Source organism: Diospyros lotus, chromosome 14, assembly GCF_014633365.1.
Source record: "Diospyros lotus cultivar Yz01 chromosome 14, ASM1463336v1, whole genome shotgun sequence".
In the NCBI taxonomy this organism is placed as follows: Eukaryota; Viridiplantae; Streptophyta; class Magnoliopsida; order Ericales; family Ebenaceae; genus Diospyros; species Diospyros lotus.
In genome coordinates this window covers 1,700,910-1,724,324 of record NC_068351.1, presented here as the reverse complement: position 1 = coordinate 1,724,324, position 23,415 = coordinate 1,700,910, and the positions used below count along the sequence as shown (strand labels likewise).

The window sequence follows — 23,415 nt, the reverse complement described above, 5'->3', positions numbered from 1 at the left end:
CCCCTATATTAATTGAGAGTCACGTTCACTCCCACTTAAAAAGAGGTGAAGAAAATTTTGTATATCCATATCCTCATAAATAGTATTGTAGAATAAAAATATATTTTTTTTATGCAAACATTCAACATAAGTATTTTATTTTTAGAAGTTTTTTAATTAAAATATTCATATTTTTACTTGAATTTATTTTTTAAAGTATTCAAAATTTTATACGAGACAAGCAATTTGAAAGAAAATAAAGTTTTTGAAAAGTAGATTTTGAAAACTTCACTATTTTTTGTGATATGTCATATTTTATACATATTATGTGTATTTTTGTGTGACTTATTAAAAATATGTATATATTTTATTTTTGTAATATCAAATATATTAAATATGTCAAACACTAACGATTGCAATACAAGACAAAAGTTACAGGACATTAACAATAGAGATAGAGCTGACAAAAAGCTTTCACTTCAAGTCTTCAAGTCGAAATGGCGCCATCACCATCACCTACCACCAGAGAGAAACGATTCCGCAACAGACGAGGAGGTTGTAAACCCTTTGTCCATGGAAGACTGATACGGCAAAGCAAAGTCACTGAATCCTTCTGGGTTTGAGAACGTTAGTTCAGTCGCCGTGATGCCGATCGACGCCAGCTCCGGCAGTCCAACATCTCCCTCTAAGTACTGCACCACCTGTCGCATCGTCGGCCTCATCGCCGGCTCACCGTGCGAGCACAGCAACCCCAACTTCAGTACTAACTCCGCTTGCTCAACCACATACTTGCCTCCCAAATTGGCATCCATCGCCCTTATAATCTCGCCTTTGCTCCACAAACAGAATACCCAATCAACCAGCACCGTACCTCCCCCCATGTTGCTAGCCTCTATTGGGCGCCGTCCGCTCGCCACCTCTAGCAAGAACGCCCCAAAAGCGTACACGTCTGTGCTTGTCGAGGCCTTGCCGGTTCTGGTGTGCTCCGGCGCGATATACCTGTTCGAAGTAAATGTGTAAGCATAAGACTTTAGATGAAGCGGTGATTAACGATTAATTCAGCAATACCCGATAGTTCCGACGACATGAGTGGTTTGAGGACCAGTTCCATGATCGTGTAATCTTGCAAGCCCAAAATCGCCCAATCTTCCGTTCAGTTCGCCGTCTAGTAAAACATTACTGGCCTTGACATCTCTGTGGATCACCACTTGCTCCCATTCCTCGTGTAGATAAAACAGCCCAGACGCCACACCCTTGATGACTTTAAATCTTTGCTGCCAATTGAGGGTGAATTTTGGTTGGTCATAGAGAAACTTGTCAAGGCTTCCATTGGGCATGTAATCATAGACCAGAAGGAGCTCGCCTTTACGCCGGCAGTAACCTAGGAGCGGGACCAAGTTCCGGTGCCGGAGCCGGCCGAGGCTTACGATTTCGGCCACAAATTCCTTCATTCCTTGCCGGGATTCATGGGAGACTCTCTTCACTGCAATCTCAAGCTTTGAAGTTGGTAATACTCCTCCATAAACCCTGCCAAATCCGCCACTGCCGAGAAGCTCTTTCTCTCTGAATCCTTTAGTGGCGATGTGTAGGTCTTTGAACTTGAATCTATGAGTGCCATACTCACGTTCCCATTCTTCCACCACTTCGGCGAACTTTCTCCTCCTTTCCAGAAGGAAAACCACGCCGGAAATAGCGGCGAACACCGGAGCCAAGGAAATCAGAGGCAACCCAACTGTCAAAAACTTGGATGTCTTCTTGGGTGCCATTCGTGGAAGCTTCGGAAGCTCACGAAGATCAAGCGGTTGAGCCTCGCCGTTGATCTTTAAACTCCAGCCGAGAATATAGTAGGATGTGACGACTGAGCATGTGGAAGAGGAGAAGCCGACGTACATGGTTTGATTTATGATCGGAGAAAGGTCTCGAGACAAAGACAGAAGAGGCTTTGACGGCTTTCCAACATCGATCGGAGCTATTGTGACGTCCATTGTCTTCTCCGAGCCATGGTACTCCACCCAGACTTGCATTTCTTTGCCGCTGATCAGGCTCAGGTTCTGAAACCGGTGGGTTTTTTCAACGTAATAGTCCGCTGTCGGGGCTTCGACTGAATTCGATCCATTGATGTCAATTCCGACATGGTTTTCATTGAGATCGCTGTTGTGCATCGTGCCGAACTCCACCGCCACAACACGATTGGTCTCCTCGCCATCGTTGTGCTCATTGAATTGGCCAAGGTGCTGGTTGGGAAGGCCGCCGGAAAGCCCGGGTTGTGGAGCGACAACGAAGACAAATACTCCTTGGCCGCCGATAGTGGGGTCACGGGGAATGATGCCGAAGACGAAGGTGGTGGAGAAGGAGAGAGCCGAGCCGGCGGGCGAGTTCTTGAAGCGGACGGGCCTCGGGTAGAAGGCGTGGCTTGTTTTCTCTGTGGTGCCGTTGGTGAGGACCAAGAGGCCGTCGGGAGTAAACGAGGCTATGCCGTCGAGGCGCAGGTTGTCCGACTTGAAGCCGTTGAAGGCGAAATGGGAGTCATCGGCGGTCGCAGATTGGGGGAGCAAGGGAAGAAGAAGGACCAGAAGCTTGAGTAGCATGGTTGTGGCCGTGACTGCGGGCAACTCCCCATCTCCGTCTATTTAATGATGACTTCTAATTACGTTTAACAATTGCGGGAGTCAAGATGCATGTGAGTTTGTGATAAGAAAAATCCAAGCGTGGAAACGTCGTTGATGCATGTACCTGTGGCTCTCACAGCTTTCCGCTAATTCATTTGGAAGCTTCTTAAATCCCCAGCTCAAACGAAAACTGAGTGGATTTAAACTATAACTAGTGATGAACCCGAGAGAGTTTAATTTAAAAATAAAAAAATAAATTTGTTACTTTAAATTATTTAAATAAAATTGATATTTATATTTTTTAATTTTTAATTATTTATTAAAATTTAAATTTAATTATTTATTTATTATTTAATATTCTAATAAAAAATATTTTAATTCAATATACGGTCATTTAATATGTTAAAAAATAATTAACATACTAAACAAGTCATAACACATTAATTATTTCTTATTTTATTAATTACCCAGCTTAGCCTTAATTACCCAGTTTTCCAATGAATTTAAATGAATTAGCATTAATATATATATATATATATATCTTCTTCAAAACAATTATTAGCAACCCATTATCTATATCCATAACTGGGGCCGAAGACTTCTACTTCCGACACCGATGGAGTCTTTGATAACGGCCGCCAGCCACCGGAGTAACTTGTGACCTGGTTTTAAGACTTTTATATTTGATTTTAAAATTAAACAAAAAAAAATCATTGTTCAATCGAATTTAACGCTGTATATCCAATTATCAGAGGTTATTCATTGCGTAATGCTATTCATCTCCACTGGATATGAACAGTAGTGACATGAAAAGTGAATTGTCTGCATAGTTGGCAGATAATTATTTTCACCCTTTTCCGTTATGTCTCATAAAAGTTATTTTTTTGTTTTTGAAATATTTTTAAAATATTTCTTATTCTTGTTTCAGATCATATTTATGTTTATTTTTTTAAAAAAATACCCATTTTCACGTTTCTATTTTTTATTAGAAATATTTTCCATTTTCGTTTTTCATCTTGGTAAAACATAGTTCTTCCACACTCTCTCTCTCTCCCCCCCCCCCCCCCCCCCCCCCCCCCGGGCGCCCAAGCTTACCCCCTCTCTCTCTTCCACTATCTCTTTAAGATAAGCATGGCCATTGATTTCCTTCGAATTAGATTCTGGTTTATGGATTATTTAGCCTGGCCCCTGCAATGTAAGTACGTAAAACTTTGAATTTTTCTTCAAAATTGATTTAAAAAGGAATAAACACCCTATCAGGTGATCTTCACTAAAGATATTTAAAAACTTAGTTATCCCACAAATTTAGTCTAAAAAATTCATGAATACCGTAATTTGATCCAGGGGAACAGATTACATGAAACAAATTGAGATGATTTGAGATTATTGAATTGTCGTCGTCATCTCTACTCTACGCTTGGCCTGCTTTTGTTTGTCGCCAGAGTTACTTCATTTCTCCAAGTTTATAGGTAATTTTTGAATTCTAATTTGCTGGTAATTTTTGAATTTTAATTTGGTTTGAAGATTTCAACACGACGGTCAGAGGGGGAAAGTCCACATCCGAGTGAGAGAGTTTGAAGGGTGAAGGCGATGGCCGCCTGGGTTTGGTGGCGCTGGCTGCCTTCGAACCCTGGAGTTCGGAGACCGTGAACCCCGAGTTTGATGGGTCCGAACCCCGATTCGGTGGCCTTTCGATGCGATGGGTCCAAACCCCAGTTCAGTGGTCGTGGCGGAGCCTGTGGGCCACAGTTCGGTGGCGGAGACGACCTGATTGCGTGGATGACACCCAAACCCATTTTACCCATTCAAAAACTAAATTGGAACCTTTGATGCTTCAAATTTAATTGGACAACGGCTCCAACAATATACATCCTCCTAGAAATTCAAATACCATTCAACCAAATATCAAAAACCTCAAAAACTCATATATAAGAATTTGCTATGACTGACTGAGGCAAACTAAAATCAAAGTATTATAAGTTTCTTGAGGCAAACTGACAGTCATTCTCTAATACAATGATGGAATTATATATATATATATATAATGCAAGCAAGATTCGAAATAAGTGTATTCAGTTCAACTGGAAGCCCATGAATATATAAGATGTACCATGCCAAAGAAATGAAAATTGGCTAATTTAAAGATAAAAATTAGAACTGTTTCATTTCCCTGGTACACAATATAATATGCAATTCCCAAGTAATAGCTTAACTCAGTGGACTTAGTTTTAAGCAAAATAACTTGCACTTCTTTCCTATCATTCGCCCACCTGAAACAAAAAACAAAAATTATGTTAAAAACACCTGAAGAGACACCACTCACTTATCAAGACAATACAAATGACTGGAAAACTATTGAGGAGGATATATAATATAGACAGCGAAAATTTACTACTTACAGTTGAGATATCCAAGCATAAATAATGAGCAAATTGAAAACGGTATGACAATCATAACTCATTGTTTGGTGTGGGTCATCGCCTGGTCCAGTCACGTGGCCACCAAGAGCTCGATCCACCATCTGAAGAATCATTATCCTCATCTCTCGAAGCAGACTCAGAGGCCCCCGAACCCTAGGTTTTTGGGCCTTCAATGCGCCCCGAACCCTGGGCTTCGGGGGCCATTAAGGCACCCGAACCTTGGAGTTTGGAAACCTTTAAGCCCCCCAAACACCAGGGTTCGGGGGGCGTGAAGCTCGGCAGCTATGGCTGCCCCATGGCCACTGCTTCCTTCCTATATATATATATATATATATATTTATGTTTGTGTATACGGTGTATGTGATTGTTAGTGTATATATGTACTAGGATTTATGATTCAAAATGTATTTTCATATATTTGTTATGTGCATTTTGTTTGCATTTTGATATATGCATTTGGGTTTCATCTTACTGTTATTTAAATGAATTTTTTAAATGAGCATATAATATGTTGTTTTTCCTATATGTGCCAAGTCCTATTGGGTCGTGATATTCTATGGTGCAAGCCCATTTTTGTGAGGCTCATAAGCGGGTTATCCATGCATGTTGCCTCAACCAGCCCATTCCAGCCCAACTTGTTTCTTGCTGTTATATAAGGGCAGTTTCATGCCCTAATTGCAACAGATCGCTTACTCTCTCATTTTCTGAAACTTTAGTTCGGCGCACATGAAGTGAGACTCTCTTTCGCTCGTAAATCCTTCTCTTGTTCAATTGGTTTCGGTTTGTGGTAAGATCACTTGGTAAGCCTGTATTATTTTAATCTCTGTTGTTGAATTGCCTGAGGCGTGAGAGATTGGATGTAACTGATAGATCAGATTCTTGACACGATCTTGAGATCGGTAGAACAGATCCTATACTTGTTTTTGTATTTTCTTTTCTGTTTCCAGTTTATGTATTTGCAATAAGTTTTGTTCTTGTTGTGATCTTGTAATCCGGTTGTAATCAAAAGCTATTAGTGGATTGATTAGAGGCGAAGCCTTTGCCGTGAGTAAAATCTTTTGATCCGAACACATAAAAGCTTTGTTTTTTTGTGTTATTTTCTTTTCTCTATTTATGCTTGATCTTGTAGTTTGACCGAGAATCAGGTTGTGTAGAAAACCAACAATATGTGTGTTTGTATATGCATGTGTGTTGTTCTACTATTGTATTTTTATCTATTTTTTCATTTTCGACTACATCGGATCTGATATTTTTTATTGTATTATCTTCATTATGAATAGGTGGGTGGCAGGTAATTGATTGAGGGAGAAAGTAGGTGTGAGGGTAAAAATGAATTTTCAAAAGAAGGTATTTTAGGTCTATTAAAATATGACTACGAAGAGTAAAAACATAGCTGCGAATAGAATTTTCCTATATAATATCATTCATAGACATGTTATTCCATAGATGTTGGATTTAGGGTTCCTTTATGATTTATTTGTAATTTAAAGTAATTAGTTATGCATGAAATTTGGTTTATTAGTTTAGTTGTTTATCTATAGTTTAGGTTTTAGCTATGTGTGAAATCTGATTATTTCTTTGGATGTCAATTAAACATTTAGAAGATTTCATACAATTAATCAATCTGTCCAAATGTCACGTTAAGCCATTATTGTATAATTAATACCACCAATATACTATCCAACTAGCTCACCTAACCAAGTTGTTGACGGGATAAGATGATTTTGTTGTCTAAATAAAATAATAATTTTTTTGTGTGAGTGAGTGTCTCAATAAATTTGCAAGTGAGTGACCAATCAGTAGAGTGGGGGAGTGTCTTAGATGTAGTCTCCCGGAGATCTACAAAAAAAAAAAACTAGTTAGGGACGAGGGCGAGTGTTCCACATGAACCCTCCAATACTTAAATTAATCTTATGCCCGAAGTACAAAAAACAAGTAGAATTATAATTTGAGTAAAGTTATAAGCATACTTTTGTCAAATGAGAAGATTGATAGATGGAGGGAGGGCCACAATTTTCGACGAGTATTATGGAGTCTCTTCCAAATTTGTAAGCAAGTACATCGGAGGTAAATTTGCCTTCATCTTTCTCAATTTCTCGACCATACTAATTCTCGAGTGGTTTTACTAGCCTCTTGGACACACTGATCCCTCATCCAAGCTTCTCACTTCAATTTCTCGTGAGTTTCTCATAGGTCTCTACAAAGCCACTTATTTAGGTTTCTCAATCACTCATACTGATGTCCCTCAATCACAATTATCTGATGGCTTCTAGCACGGTAGCACCTATAGCTTATTTATGTAAATTTCTTCTTTCGATAGACTTTTAGACCTCTTTTTTTGGATTTAAGTGAATCCTAGAGCCCATTTTCTTAAACACAACAGATTTTAAAGTATTATTGGTGAATTTAGAAAATGAAATGAATACAAATCTTATTGGATAAAAGCAAAAGATCCTTTGACATTTCAAGAATGATTTTGAACAATGTGGATTGTTTTCATCCCTGGAGGTTGTTGTTGTTATCTTGGATATAGGCGCATTTAAATAATTGGGATTCTAGCTCCATCAAGTTTACATGAATTTAGTATAAAAAATAAACTATGATTAAACCATCAAAGACATAAATAAACATAAAAATTTTATGTGAATAACTTAAATCGAAAAAAAATACGAGTAGAAATAATAAAATATCATTATGATAATATTATTATAATAATTTCAGTGTATTGAATATTTTATTTATAAACCTAATACTCATCTATAAATATATACAAAAAATAATTTATATGATTAGAAAATGAATTACGAATAAAATAAATCTTCAATCCTAAAAATATTTCAATCAAAGCCAAATTTGAATTCTGACACTTATCAGAAAATCCCTACTTAGTAATGATAACATAGGTTTTTGCCGTTTAGACTCGTTAAAATTAAATGTCAAAATTTTTGCAACTTGCTTGCATTTTTTAGATTAACTTGTGTGTAATATGTTTTCAACGATTATTGTAGTAATCATAAAAAGTTAGACATTTATTGAATTTATGTAGTTAGGGTCGTAAATGAGTCGAGCCGATGTTCGACTCGACAAAAACTTATTCAATTTCATTCGTTAAATAAACAGTTTAAACCTAATTTTGAATCTCAATTTGTAAACGTGTCAACCTTAATCTCAATAAATCTCGACTCTTTAAAACTTATGAATATGTCCAATTAGACACTCATGAATACCAATAGATTCGATTAGAGGTGCTTGATTAAAGTTTACAATTAGCTCATGAAAAAACTTGTTCACAAATATATTATTTAACATAAAGTTATTAAACTTTAAATTTTCATAATAATATAATTAAATTAAATATGTTTAAATTATATATACTGATTTAATTATTTAATATAATATAATATATGTATATATAATTGTTACGGGTATTTTCTGGACCGCTTTGGACTATTGTCTGGACTGCTTTGGGCTGAGAATAGTCCAATGATTGAGCCCAACCTCTCGAAGCCCAATAGACCTAAGGTCGAAAACATCTCAACGAGGTCACATTATTGCTGAAGCCTGAGCTCCGACCACAACAATAAGCGAGCTCCCAGCAATATCTTTAGCTCGTTTGCCGACTCGATCAGCTCGCAAAATGAACCAAATAACAGGATAACCGGAGATGATGTCCATCTGTCTTATCCGTGATAAATCAAGTCCCAGATGATGCATAACTTTTGTTATATGGAGATGCTAAGGACACATTGTCCCTCACGATATGACCCTACTGTTTTGAATTTCGTGTAAATTGTAAATACCCCACACTATAAATAGGGGGGTCAAAAATTATTGTACAAACATGAAAAAATACATACTGTTACTCTACCAAAATTATCAGAGAGTAGTCATGGACTAGGCAGCATTATGGCTTAACCACGTAAAAACTCTCGCGTATTGTCTGTTGATTGTGCTATTATTTTCTTCTCCTCGTGTTCATGATCATTCTATTAGTACGGGTCAATGAATCACAGTCGATCAATTCTAAACGTCAACAGTAATAAAGTAAAATAACAAATTAAGTTTAACCAAACATCATATAAATAGTTATCTAAATTAAAAATCTTAAAAAAAATTAAAGACTAAAGAGAAAAAAAAAGCCAAGAGCAAGAGTCAAGAGACTAGAACGAACATTGCCTACAATTAGAACGTGTCGTTGCTGCAAGCCTTAGTCTGAGGCTGAACCATTGCCAGATCCCGACTAACATTAAAAAGATATATAAGAGAACCAACTAAACTTTGATACATCTTTGCATTCGTCTCTTGGGCTTAATCTTCTTGCTGTAATTTTTCACCAATAGCCATGGGTGTGGATATAGACTTGCAATCTGTTATGTGAAACTTCTTCAATAAATGTTCAACATTATTCTCTTGGGACGGAAAAGTCTCCCATTTTGATTGCTCAACTTGAATTTCCAAGAAATATTTCATAACACCTAGAGATTAGTCATCTCGAATTCTTCCATCATTGCCTTTTTAAAATCTTCAAACATCCTCCAATTTGTTCCCATATAAATCTAGTCATCAACATATATACAAACAAATTATAAGAAAATCTCCATTTTTTGCTTTTTTTCCCATAAAGAGATGGTATATTTAGGTTTTTTTGAAGTTCATTTTGTTGGAAATAAAAATCAATCTTGTTGTTCCAAGCTCTTGGAGCTTGTTTCAAACTATACAATTGGAGCTTGTTTCCTATTGTGCAATTCCAATCTTTAAGGTATATATATAGAGTTGAAACTTCATTGATGTAATTGAATGTTTCAGGCCATCTTCATGGATCAATATTAATTTAATGATCTCCTAAGACCCCCCCCCCCCAAAAAAAAAGAAAGAAAAGAAAACCCTAGAATTGTGATCAGATTCAAGTTACAACCAGCCAACTATCTATATGATCCAGAGATTGTGATAGGTATATACAGGATGCTGCAATGCAAACTTCACTCATTCTAATTCCCTCTTCCTCTTGATTTTGCTGCTTCTGAGATTGATTATATATGTTAAAAGCAGGCATCTTCAAGAGGGGCAAATCCAATTGGCAATGTATTCATCGACCTGTTCCATTGTGACGAAAGTTACTGAACTCCAAGGGCAGCAACAGTAGCAGCACCATCGTCGAGCTGTTAAGTTTTGAGTTGGGTGAACCAGCTTCCCTTCCATTATCTTATCACACTTGATCAAATAATCCTAGAATTAAAACCAGAAGAAACACTATAAGAAATTTGAGATTTAACGATGAATTTTTAGCAACGAAAATTTTCTTCGCTATTTTACGACTGAACAATGACAGAATCACGACGAATTACAAAAAAGAATTTCATAAAATTAGTAATAAATTAGTGACGAAAATTAATGACAGAATAATATTCTATTGCTAATGTAATAAAAAAATTTAAAAACAAAAAGATTTTGTTTTTAGGGAAGTGTTTCCGTTGCTAACTTTTAATAATAAAAAAATTAAATTAAATTTTTATCTAACGATGGAATGTATTTTTCCTCACTAACTTTAGCTACGAAAATTACGAAAAAACCTATCCATCGCTAAAATTATTTTTGTTGCTAAAATTAAATAAAAAATTAATTTTAATATTTGTTTAATAACAAAAAATAAAAAATTAATTTAATCCATAGCTAATTTTAATTTTCCTTTTATTTATTTTATTTTTATAAATATATTTTGATCATTATAAAAATATTTTTAATTTATTTTAGCAACCAACGAGAGTTCGTCGCTAATTTGAAATTCTACTTTTATTTTATTTTATTTTTTAGTTAATTAATTTATAAATATTTAAGCTTGAGATGAATATTTAAATATTTAAATTTTATAAAAAAATTAAATATATTAATGTATAAATATATTTAAAAAATTAAATATACATTTAAACATGAGATTAATATAAAAAAATTAATTTATAAAATTTAAAATTTTTAATTTAAATAAATATATTAAGTTAAGCTGAATTGAAAATGTTAATTTATAAATATTTAAATTTTTATTTATAAATATATAAAATAAATATATTTATTTAAATCTAAATATATCAATTAATACATTTCATGTACATAAAATAAAAAATAAAAAATATACTAAATGTAAAATAATTAACTATTGGTAATATTTATTAAATGTGTATAAAATGTAAATAAACACTACATTTGAAAAATAAATAAAAAGTTTAAAAATCATAATATCGTTAAAAGTTTTTATTATTTTAAATTTTAGAAATCACAAAAATAAAACAATATCGATGGATTGTATTATATAAAAAGGAATTTTGGGGCTATCTTGTTAATCTTTTTCTCTCTAGAAATAGGAAAACTTTCCGTTAAGTTAAAGTATGCTCACAATCTTAGTGAAACTATAAAATTTCACTTTAAATATAAAGACTGACTTATACATCAAAAAATTTGCAAATGATCTTATTTGAGTCTTAAACTTGTTTCTTTTTGCAACTTTGTCTTGCGCCCCCCAGAAGATAAACTCTTTTTCAGACAAAAGTCGGAGTCTTTAACCTATTTAACCTCATAGCCCAATCGTCCCGCCTTCTAGGTGGCCTCGAGTAGGGCAAGCTCGGGTCTCAATTTTTGTGACACGTGGGACGAGGTTAGAGATGGCAAATGGGCCGGGCTACCCATGGACTGACCCGCCTCACAGTTAAGCCTGGCTTAACCCGATACTATAGCAGACTGGTCTAGCCGGCCTGGTTAGAAGAATTACTCCAATACCTCGGGAATACAGCCAATAGCAACAGTGACACGTGCTCGCTAGGGAGCCAATCCATGGACGCCATCCAAGCCTAAGCCTGGGAAGAACACATGGCAAATACGTCTCAACAAACCGACTAGCCTTTTGCTCAACGGAGATTCTCCGAATTCCTCAGTCTCGATCTTCGTTTCGAAGATCATGGAGATGAGAGATTATCTCGAACCCTCGAAAACTATTGCCATATCCATATCTCCAAAATCATGGTTTCGCAAGGGACGAGATCTGGATCACGAAGGCTCGAAAAGAGAATTTCTCATCTTGACAAGAGGATAAAATGAGGCAACAAAAATGAGTAAGCTCTCTTCTCCTGATTTTAAGTTCTCAACTACATACTTTGAGCTTACGATAACTTAGTGAATTGACTTGATCATCGGAGTGATCACGAGAAAGCAAGTCCCTGACTTCATTTTTGCAAGTACTTAATCCAAGGTAGGAAATGGTGATTGGCTTCTGCATCAGCAGACAACATGGAACTAAACATATCCAGGGCTTTAGATGTCGAGTTTCTGACTCTCCAAGACGATAATACACAGCTTTACAAAAGGTCATACGTACGAGGAGAAAACAGAACTAAACATATCCAAGTCCACAGCAAATTAAGTTTAGATAGGTGGGATATAGTTAACCTTAATAATTATGTATCTGTTAATGAATTGATTCAGTAATTTTTTATTTGTCTATTTGAGGACACCTCAACCCTACATAATAAAATAAAGGTTGAATATGTTATCATATTCAATGACACCTCGACCTCCGATGCCCCGCCGGCAGCACCCTTTTCGGCCAGATAATTGGATCGGAGGGGGAGGCCCCTCTTCTGCGCGCCTAAAGGGCACACACAACTGTAGTTTTAGTATACGAACTCATATATACATCGAGAAGATAATATCAGTTAAATACTGATAATTTTACTGTGCAACAGCAACTAAATATGAAGACAAATACAAGTGGCGGAGGAGGAATTGGAGATGTTGAACGCTCCACTCCACATTCTACATGTCCAATTCCTCCTCCGCCACTTGTATTCTTCCTTCCAATGCGTCTTCATATTTAAATCATTATAATAATGATCAAAATTATTATTATTATAAGACCGTATTCCAACTGAGTTGTTCGACCTCAAAATGACGTCGTACCTGAAACCTGGTCCGCCTTGAAGAAGACTTCGGAACAACGGACCCTCGTCGGAAGGCCGAACAACTTAGGGACATAACTTATTTCATCATGGGACGACGTATTGTTTTTAAGTCACTTAGGGACATAACTTACGTCCCTCGCTCCGTCCTAACGTTGAAACGCATGACGAAGTTCTGGTGGATTGTTAATCTTTTGTTCATGTCGGGGGGCCGCCCCCTCCCCGCCGTCAAGAAGACTGAAACAACGGATGAGGTTAAACTCCTCGGAAGGTCTTCGATAGACGTCGTAACCCATTTCATGGGATGACGTCTTGTTTTTAAGTCATTTAGGGACGCAACTTACGTCCCTCATTCCGTCCTAACGTTGAAACGCATGATGAAATTCTAGTAGATTGTTTAGCTTTTGTTCGTGTGTGTGTGTGTGTGTGTGTGTTGTGGGGGGGCGCGGTGGTGTAATGAGTACTTTTTGGGTTAGTTTTAAAGCACAGAAAATGTACTCGAAAACGTATCAAACCACGTAGTACATGTATGAAATTTATCCATACATATACATATGTATATATATATATATATATTGCAGTAACAATGGATGAAGATCGGTCTCCATAAACAAGCTCTATAAGCCAGCTACAATCAGAAAAGTTCACAACCTTCAGAGGGCAAATACAACAACAAAATAAGCAGATGGGCAATCATCAGCTCTGGACAGTGTGTTTTCACAGTCTACTTGTTGCAAATGCACCCCGGGAAACGACTGCCAGATCGTGGATCTTCATTCATTGCAACTCGTATGAAGAAAAGCTGAACCCTGATCTTCCTTCATTTGTCGTTTTCAGCTCAAGTTTCTGAAATGGGCTGCAGAGGGGGTTGGGTAGTCTTCATCAATCGTTAGAAGAGGAAAACATAAAAACGTGATGCATAGAGTTTAGGGTTTAAAGTACAAAGTTTTTTTTTTTTTTTTTAAATTAAAGTACAAAGTTTAGAGGGCGAGGAATGTGAAAACTGCGAGCAAACATGCAATTCTATAAAGGGAAAAAACAAGAAGCTACCACGGCAACAATTTTGTGTTTTAAACAATGAGACTGGTTGATGAATCGTCGGGTAAGGAGGCTGACCTGCTATTAGGATCATAGTAGAAGCCATTGATGGAACCATCGCTACAGGAGAAGCAAACATAGTAGAAACCAGCAATAGTCAACCCACAGTCGGTTCCAACATTCACAAAGTACTGCTCTTTCCATCTCTGCACGGTCAAAGACAAGACAAACGTAATTCCAAGCAATTAGTTAACCAAGCAAAGCTTCTTTACCAGTCAGTGGAAATTCGAACCAGGTTACCATGAATATGTACGGACAGTTACTTAGGTTGAGAGATCTGCCGCCATCAACTTCTACTTGGCTCTGGAAAGGGCAGAGTCGGTCAGGGAAGTGCAAAATCTGGATGTGAAGAACTATTGACTACTTACCAGGAAGGGAGCGAAAGATAGAAACTTGTTCCAGTGCCTTATGTCAACTTCTGACCTGAAAACAATTCGGAGATGAAGGAAAAGGCTTTCCCACTATATAGCTGGAGTTCCAACTTCATCAATAATCGACTCTGGTTTATCATCTTAGTTTGAAAATAAATGATTTCCATGCCAACGAAAAGAAAAAGAGCATACGTTGCCTCCCATTTCCCAGTGAAGAATGTATAATTCTTGGTGTCCACAATTTCCCCCTCCCAGAAGGTCACAACCTGAAAATCACACAACCAACAGAGGCAATGAGTGCACAATGAAGTTCGCAAAGTAACAGTGAAACTTTGGTTGGATGGTTAAATTACTGGGCATCTCAACAAAAGATGCTGCAACTAAGCAAACAAGCAGTTGAATGCATCCAAAGTACACTATTTCCATATTGGAAATTTATAGAATTCTCTCCTACCTGAAAAACTAGGTGCAGCAAGTCAAAGTAAGTGAAGATGTATCACTCGTGATGATATTACTTGAGACGTTTCAGGCGGGATGGTACTTGAGCAAATTGAAATAGCAAGCAAAGTCCTCCAGTAACACGAAAATGAGGGGGAAAGGCACATGACACACATGGATGCATAAAGCAAGGCTCTTTATTACATGGCATTGCTAAATTATAAACCGCAAAGGCTCTGCTGCTCTATGGCATGGCTGTTTTATAAACCCCAGAGAAATCTTTTTTTTGTCACAGGCAAAAAATATATTCTGGGAGGTTGATCTATCTCCACAAGTACAGCTTCAACGAAGAAACACTTCCAACTAAAAACCAAGAACAATCAAAACCCTCATAGGTATCCTTAAAAACACATTGATGAATCATTAACACATGTACAAGGATCCTCAAACTGAACATGCTCAGAACAAAGAAACATAGAATTACCTGAGTTAAAAAAAGAAAAAAACATTGAAAGGCTGTATAACTTTTACTAACAGGGAAGAATAATCACAGAAAATTAAAGAAATTTTTTTAACTGGTATTATTTAAGAAAAAGAAAAGAATGTTCTGTTCTCAGAATTCATATGCCCCACCCAATCACATTGATAAAACTGAGAGCTTCACCAGCACTGACTGTCAAGCACTTATACTTATCAGATGTAGGACATGCATGTTGGGTTGAAACAAAACAACCACTACTTTAACACCATAAAAAGAAATGAAAAAAAAATTAATAAAGCCCCACTGCTCTACAATTTTATTGCTAATTGCAGTTTGCAATAGTATTGACAGCTTTATAGATCTAATGGCATTCCAGAAGTTTGCTTCCAGTTGCTGTACTATATACCAATGTTTACGTACCATACAATAAATGGGTGTAATCCACAGCAAAAACAAATAAATGGATGTAAGGGTTATCCATTATTCTAACAGAAACAAAAGCGGCTTACTGGTGTGTCTGCCATAGGAACATTAAGAGCTTCCATGGTGCCACAAAGATAACCATGATCAAGGTCGCAGCCCTGGATTCGTACATTAACTCTCCATGCTTCATCCTTTTGTAGACTAGAAACATTCTGTGTTCCAGAGAATGCCTGTAACATAGTAAATTTAGTACACGTTCTTTTCAACTGAAGCAGCAAAACACTCCAGAGAATTGTAAGTATAGAGGTAGATGCAGAAGCTTGTACTAGTGACAAAGAAACACATTTGGGAACTGTAGATTTACCAAGAAAAAATGCATCTAAATAAATAAGTACTTGTAATGGCCTCAAGAAGTACCTTACATAGAAATCAAGAAGGAAAACAAGTAGAAATTCACCTGTCCAACACTTAAAAGGGTACAAGCAGGGGGCGAAGTGTTGCCAAGATTCGCACCTTCAGAGTGAATAATGACAGCATTATTAGAATTTCAGGAACCAATATTTAGAAGAAGGTTCCAACAGTAAGCTAAACCAGAACATGCAGATGAATCCCTCTAAATTATGAAAATCAATTTAAACACAATATGTATTCTAAGAACCTGAAAAGGATCATGGAACAAACAGATCAAGTTAGAAGGCTTAGTGTGCAATGAAAAAATAAACTGCTGTTCTGGATGAATTTGGTAGTAAGATTACATTGATGGTGAATGCTTTAAGTATTAAGCAAAGTTCTCAACTTCTGGTCCTCTTTTTTCAATGGTAATCAGCACATATTCCTGCTAGTTTACCTACTTAGGATTCCAACAGTTGATTGCTAAAAGATACCATAAAGATTAAGTTGAAAGACCAGAATTCAATTTTCAGCATGGGATTTTTTTCACTGATTAGCAAATTTCAGTATATAAAACATGGGAGAAACCCATAATAAGTGAAGAAGAGTTTTTTTCATTCTGAAATTGTGTCCTAACTTAGTAGCAGAAGTAACATGGAACTTCATTGACGAGACAACTAAGGAGAGTCAATCCATGCTTGTGTCTCCACGACATTTTGGGGAAGAGCGTCAAAAGGGATTGAATTTCAAGTGGCTGAAGATGAATTTACCGTCCACTTTGGATCAGTTAGGCTATGTTTGGAAAAGGGATTTTAAGTTTGAAAGAAAAATGAAAAGAAAATGGCATAACTTATCTACATGCTTTTACGCACACACAAAAGTACTTATTTTCCTTTCTGCTTCTTTCCCTTCCAAATTCCAATGTAGCAATAATATTTGCGGATTTGAAGGAAAAGAACTCCCCATATCTTACCATAGAAATGTGGCAACTATTAACCAAAGCCTGGATATTTCCTTTTCCTATTCATGATACATCTAAACGTGCATAATATATATATATCTCAGATTAGGAGACATAGAAAGATGCTCAAAGTAAAGCAAAACCTAACAACCATCATCATGAACTGAAAATAGACATAGAAAACAGATAAAAACAATCTGGAATTATAACAAATATTCAACATATAAATACAGATATTTGCAATATGTATGTACCTACATAGATATACACACACAATATGTAGCAAATTCAGTTGATAAAAGGTTTAAGTTCGCGAACAGGCATGCACTAAACAGATCATGTATGATATTGCCCCAATTAAGTCAACATAATCCAGTTTGTCCCATTAACAAAGACCAACCAGTAAAAACTGTTTGGATGCTTAGAAAACTGTTGCCTGCTTTCACAAGCCATAACTTCAAAATGGGAGTACAGATGTTACAGATCGTTTGAAACATCTATACAGCTAGTTCATCAGTTCAACTATTTGTTTTGAATTAATAACTAGGTCGCCTTCTTTCATCTTCTCCAACACAGACAGCCGCCAAGGAAGGCTCCTGAATTTCCACCCAATTTTCCTATCCTCCAATTTCTAGCAACCGAACAGCTCTCCGAAGCAGAGGAGAAAAGTTATGCAAGAAACCCAGATTCAAACAATGAAATTAAACATGATATAGCGTTGATCTTATCTTAGTAATATGGCCGCGACTCGTGGAAAAAAATCGATCCTTTGACTCAGATCACGCAAAGAATATAATAACAAAAACGCTTCGATTTCAGGGACACAAAAAGATTACGATTAGGAACCTGGACAAATCATGATCTTTTTGCTTTTTTATCAATACCTGACACCTGCGACGGCGCCGAACTATCAACCACTCTCACCGGCATTTTCTGATCGAACAAGGGAAACCATGGCCGCCGCCCAAACTAAAGGGGTAGATAAAGAAGAATAGCCGGTTCACTTTGAACCGGTTTCTTGTGCTACTCTTATTTGTATGGAAGAAAATCCGGTTCACTCACATAATAAATATAAAAAAAATAAAAAATAAAAACAAAGAAGAAATGATTGTCGGCGCAATTTTTGAAAATATAACGATTTTTAAAGAAGAAAAAAGAACTCATCAATAAGTTTACAACGACAGCGATAGGTGGTGCCCACTGGCATTCCTGTAAATATTTAAAAATTTAAGAAAATAAAATAAAATTTAATATAAATAATAATTTTTTTTTATCAAATGATGGGCCAAATAACTTAAAATAATAAGAAAAGGGCAGCCCGGCAGTCTACCCCATGTGCCGTTTTGCATCCCCCACATTGTTACAAGTGATATTATATTACAGAAAATAAAATAACTTTTTTATATACATATTTTATTTTTATGAGTTTTTTTTTTTTTTTTACTTAGAGTGTTTAATTTTTAATTTGGGTTCACTCTGAAATATTCTAAAATTTTAGATTAAACAAGTTGTTAGAAGGAAAAAGAAAGTTTTTGAAGTGTTAGATTTTGAAAATTTTAATATTTTAGTGATATGTCACATTTTATAAATATTATGCGTATTTTTGTGTGACATATTAAAAATATGTATATATTTATTTTTGTGATATCATTATTAAACATGTTAAATCTATTATACGAATTAAGTTTTTATTTAATATGTATTTTATTTTAATGAAAATGAAAGATTTTTACATTTATATTTTGAATTATAATGAATTAAAAATTTATTTTAAAGATTCTTAAAAATTCTGGATGGGATGCTAAAATCTATTTTCATGTCTTTTATATTAAATATTTTGAAATGAATCAAAAGTTTGAACTGCCTAATATGAGTCATAAATTAAATTAGATTCGATATAAGAAAATTAGTGTCCAACTCTATTTCAATAAATTAAATTAATTTTTTAAGATATTATTTAGGAGAATAATTTTTAATAAATTTAGAACGAATAAATAATAAAAAATAAAAAGTCAATCGCATAAAAATTTTGAAAACAAGGAGTAAATTATAAGAATTGGCAAAAAGATTTTATGAGAAATGTTTTTAAAAACAAAATCCCTAAATTATAACATAAACACATGAAGGATATTTCAATTTATTAATTTTGTATTTTGTATTTTTATTTTATATATCTGCCATATAATAATTTTTTAATAGAATTTTTAATAATGAACTATATTGCAAGAAGAAATACAAAAAAATTAAAATAAAAAACTAAATTTATTATAAAGAATAAAATTTAAAGGTCTATTAAAATTTAATAATTAATAGACCACATTATTTATCCCAATTCTCACATTAGTTTCCTTACTGGAAAATGCTAGTTACTACAGAGACAGAGCTGACAAAAAGCTCACACTCCAAGTCGAAACAGAGCGCAAGACAATAGCCCATCGATGGCGGCATCACCTACCACCAGAGAGAAGCGATTCCGCAACAGACGACGAGCCTGTAAACCCCTTGTCCATGGAAGACGGATACGACAAAGCGAATTCACTGAATCCTTCTGAGTTTGAGAACCTGAGCTCAGTCGCCGAGATGCCGATCGTCGCCAGCTCCGGCAGGCCAATATCTCCCTCTAAGTACTGCACTACCTGTCGCATCGTCGGCCTCATCGCCGGCTCACCTTGCAAGCACAGCAACGCCAACTTCAATACTAACTCCGCTTGCTCAACCACATACTCCCCTCCCAAATTGGCATCCACCGCCCGCAAAATCTCGCCTTTGCTCCATAAAGAGAATACCCAATCAACCAGCACCGTATCTCCCCCCATGCTGCTGGCCTCTATTGGGCGCCGCCCGCTGGCCACCTCTAGCAAGAACGCCCCAAACGCGTACACGTCCGTGCTTGTCGAGGCCTTGCCGGTTCTGGTGTGCTCCGGCGCAATATACCTGCTCAAAGTAAATGTGTAAGTATAAGACTTTAGATGAAGCGGTGATTAACAATTCAGCAATACCCAATAGTTCCGACGACATGAGTGGTCTGAGGACCAGTTCCATGATCGTATAATCTTGCAAGCCCAAAATCGCCCAATCTTCCGTTCAGTTCGCCGTCTAGTAAAACATTACTGGCCTTGACATCTCTGTGGATCACCACTTGCTCCCATTCCTCGTGTAGATAAAACAGCCCAGACGCCACACCCTTGATGACTTTAAATCTTTGCTGCCAATTGAGGGTGAATTTTGGTTGGTCATAGAGAAACTTGTCAAGGCTTCCATTGGGCATGTAATCATAGACCAGAAGGAGCTCGCCTTTGCGCCGGCAGTAGCCTAGGAGCGGGACCAAGTTCCGGTGCCGGAGCCGGCCGATGCTGACGATTTCGGCCACAAATTCCCTCATTCCTTGCCGGGATTCATGGGAGACTCTCTTCACTGCAATCTCAAGCTTTGAAGTTGGTAATACTCCTCTATAAACCCTCCCAAATCCGCCACTTCCGAGAAGCTCTTTCTCTCTGAATCCTTTAGTGGCGATGTATAGATCTTTGAACTTGAATCTATGAGTGCCATACTCACGTTCCCATTCTTCCACCACTTCGGCGAACTTTCTCCTCCTTTCCAGAAGGAAAACCACGCCGGAAATAGCGGCGAACACCGAAGCCAAGGAAATCAGAGGCAACCCAACTGTCAAAAACTTGGATGTCTTCTTGGGTGCCATTCGTGGAAGCTTCGGAAGCTCAGAAAGATCAAGCGGTTCGGCCTGGCCGTTGATCTTGAAACTCCAGCCGAGAATATAGTGGGATGTGAAGACTGAGCCGGTGGAGGAGGAGAAGCCGACGTACATGGTCTGGTTTATGATCGGAGAAAGGTCTCGAGACAAAAACAGAAGAGGCTTTGACGGCTTTTCAACACCGATCGGAGCGATTGTGACTTCCATTGTCTTCTCCGAGCCATTGTACTCCACCCAGACTTGCATCGCTTTGCCGCTGATCAGGCTCAGGTTCTGAAACCGGTGGGTTTTTTCGACGTAATAGCTCGCTGGCTCGGCTGTCACTGATTGCAGTCCATTGATGTCAATTCCGACATGGTTGTCATTCAGATCTTTGAGTTCGCTGTTGTAGATCGTGTCGAGCTCCACCGCCACAACACAATTGGTCTTATTGCCGTCATTGAACTCATTGAATAGGCCAAGGTGCTGGCTGGGAAGGCCGCCGGGAAGCCCGCGTTGCGGAGCTACAACGAAGACAATTCCATGGCCGCTGAGAGTGGGGTACTGGGGAATGATGCCGAAGACGAAGGTGGTGGAGAAGGAGAGAGCCGAGCCGGTGGGCGAGTTCTTGAAGTGGATGGGGCTTGGGTAGAAGGCGTGGCCTGTTTTCTGTTTGGTGCCGTTGGTGAGGGCCAAGAGGCCGCGGGGAGTGAACTTGGCTAAGCCGTCGAGGGTCAGGTTGGCCAACTTGAAGCCGTTGAAGGCAAAGTGGGAGTCATCGGCGGTCGCAGATTGGGGGAGCAAGGGAAGAAGGAGGACCAGAAGCTTGAGTAGCATGGCTGTGGCTGTGGCTGTGACTGCGGGCAACTATCCCCATATCTGTCTATTTAATTTAACAATTACTAATAACAATTAATTAATTAATTTGGGTTGCATACAAGTCAAGATGCTTTCTGGGTTTGTGATAAGAAAAACCCAAGCGTGGAAACGTCGTCGATGCATGTACCTGTGGCTCACACAGCTTTCTGCTAATTCATTTGGAAGCTTCTTAAATCCCCCAGCAGAAACGAAAACTGAGTGGATTTAAACTATAATTATAACTATTTCTTGTTTTATTAATGACCCAGCTTAGCCTTAATTACCCATTATCTATGTATATATATATATATATATCTTTACATGAATATATGAATTATTATCTTCAAAACAATTATTATTTATTGGCACCGCATTATCTATCTTCATAGGTGGGGCCGAAGACTTCCACTTCTGTCAGCCGCCTTGCGCCACTGTGGGAGCCCTTGATTACGGCCGCCAGCCACTGGAGCAACTCATGGTTTCGTTTTAAGACTTTTATATAGCTTTATTTCCATAACCTCAACTTTGTCAAGTGATTTAGTAAAGGGTAGTAATGTAAAATTTAATTTTTTATTAAGTCTATGTGACCTTGTGATAAATAGTGTCATTAAAATATAGTCTTCTAGAGACTAGCAAAGGAAAAATCAGTAACAGATGCAAGTGAGTCTCCGTACAAGTTTTCAAATGCTTAAATTAGTGTCCTGCCTGAATTTTAGAAAGCAACTACAGTTATAATAAAGGGAATCATAATTTTTTAGCTTATCGTGGAGGAGTTTCTTATTTATAGAAAAAAAGAGACTTAATATATAAAGGGAATCATAATTTTTGGTGGACATCACATGTTTTTATTCGAATTTGTAGACAAATACATTAAAGGTAAGCATCACCTAGTCATAGAGGTGTCAAAAGGGCCAGGCGACCCGCGGCCCAGCCCGTGACGGGCCGGGCTTTGGCCCGGCCCATTACTGTTCATACGGGCTGGGCCAAAGAAATTGGGCCCACGACCCGGCTAGCTCGTGGCCCGTTGGGCCCTTATGGGCCGGGCCCATGAGACCCTTATGGGCCAGTAAGGCCCTTACTCATTTTTTTTTTAATTTTGTTATTCTTTAGTAATTAATTATTGATATTGAATACTAAAAAATTTAATTTCACAATATATATAAATAATAACCATCAATTAATTTATTTAAAATTTTTAAGTTAAATTTTTTATATATTTAAATTACAAATAAATATTCTCCTTTTTATATGTACATTATTTTTCATATCAATTCACAAGAAAAATTATAAGGCATATAGATATAGAATTTTGAAATATAAAATAATGAAATAATATTTAAAATTTAAGAATTAAGATAGAAAATATTTTAAAAAGAAACAAATTAATTTTTATATATATATTATTTTGATATTTATATATGTATATATTATATGTATTATTTTTAAAAAAATTATTTAAAAAAAAGAAAAAAAAAAAAAAAAAAGGGCCAGGCCCGCTAGGCCCTGTGGGCTAAGGGTCCGGCGCGGCCCGACCCTCTAGCCCACGGGCTGACCCGACCCGGCCCCTTCGTAGAGGGGCTGTGGGCCGGGCCGGGTCCTATCAATGACAAAAGGGCCCGGGCCCGACCCTTTTAGTAAAAGGGCCGGCCCGGTCCGTTTAAAAAGCTCGTGAGCTGACTCGAGTCGAGCCGGGCCAACCCTTTTGACACCTATACCCAGTCATAATAGTTCTCAGGTTTCGATCATAATAGTTCTC

General features: G+C 37.0%; 2 protein-coding genes across 3 annotated transcripts; both read right to left on the bottom strand.

Moving 5' to 3' along the window:
* Positions 1-251: 251 nt before the first annotated feature.
* LOC127789644 (L-type lectin-domain containing receptor kinase IV.1-like) lies at positions 252-21,674 on the bottom strand. 2 transcript variants are annotated; one of them, XM_052318584.1, is made up of 2 exons: positions 1,048-2,626; positions 252-978 (listed from the first exon to the last, which is right to left on the bottom strand). In XM_052318584.1, exons 1-2 carry the CDS (start codon positions 2,565-2,567, stop codon positions 492-494), a joined length of 2,007 nt encoding a protein of 668 aa, XP_052174544.1. In that variant the 5' UTR covers positions 2,568-2,626; the 3' UTR covers positions 252-491. The 2 variants fall into 2 exon arrangements, with proteins under 2 accessions (XP_052174544.1, XP_052174543.1); XM_052318583.1 differs by lacking the exons at positions 252-978; positions 1,048-2,626 and adding exons at positions 19,357-20,047; positions 20,113-21,674.
* Positions 13,459-18,107, bottom strand: LOC127789654 (uncharacterized). The gene is made up of 8 exons (XM_052318597.1): positions 17,998-18,107; positions 16,220-16,275; positions 15,849-15,992; positions 14,613-14,686; positions 14,418-14,472; positions 14,290-14,352; positions 14,068-14,195; positions 13,459-13,807 (listed from the first exon to the last, which is right to left on the bottom strand). The coding sequence occupies exons 1-8, from the start codon at positions 18,041-18,043 to the stop codon at positions 13,729-13,731; spliced, it is 645 nt and encodes a 214-aa protein (XP_052174557.1). The 5' UTR covers positions 18,044-18,107; the 3' UTR covers positions 13,459-13,728.
* Positions 21,675-23,415: the final 1,741 nt, after the last annotated feature.

Excerpts from the sequence above, each read along its gene's own strand:
- LOC127789654 (XM_052318597.1), bottom strand. The coding sequence starts at position 18,043 with ATGCCGGTGAGAGTGGTTGATAGTTCGGCGCCGTCGCAGGTGTCAG. Across the intron at positions 14,196-14,289 it reads ACTGTCCGTACATATTCATG|AGATGGAAAGAGCAGTACTT; the intron begins GTAACCTGGTTC and ends TTGACCGTGCAG. Across the intron at positions 13,808-14,067 it reads TACTATGATCCTAATAGCAG|CCCATTTCAGAAACTTGAGC; the intron begins GTCAGCCTCCTT and ends CCCCCTCTGCAG.
- LOC127789644 (XM_052318583.1), bottom strand. The coding sequence starts at position 21,638 with ATGCTACTCAAGCTTCTGGTCCTCCTTCTTCCCTTGCTCCCCCAATCT. Across the intron at positions 20,048-20,112 it reads CATGTCGTCGGAACTATTGG|GTATATTGCGCCGGAGCACA; the intron begins GTATTGCTGAAT and ends TACTTTGAGCAG.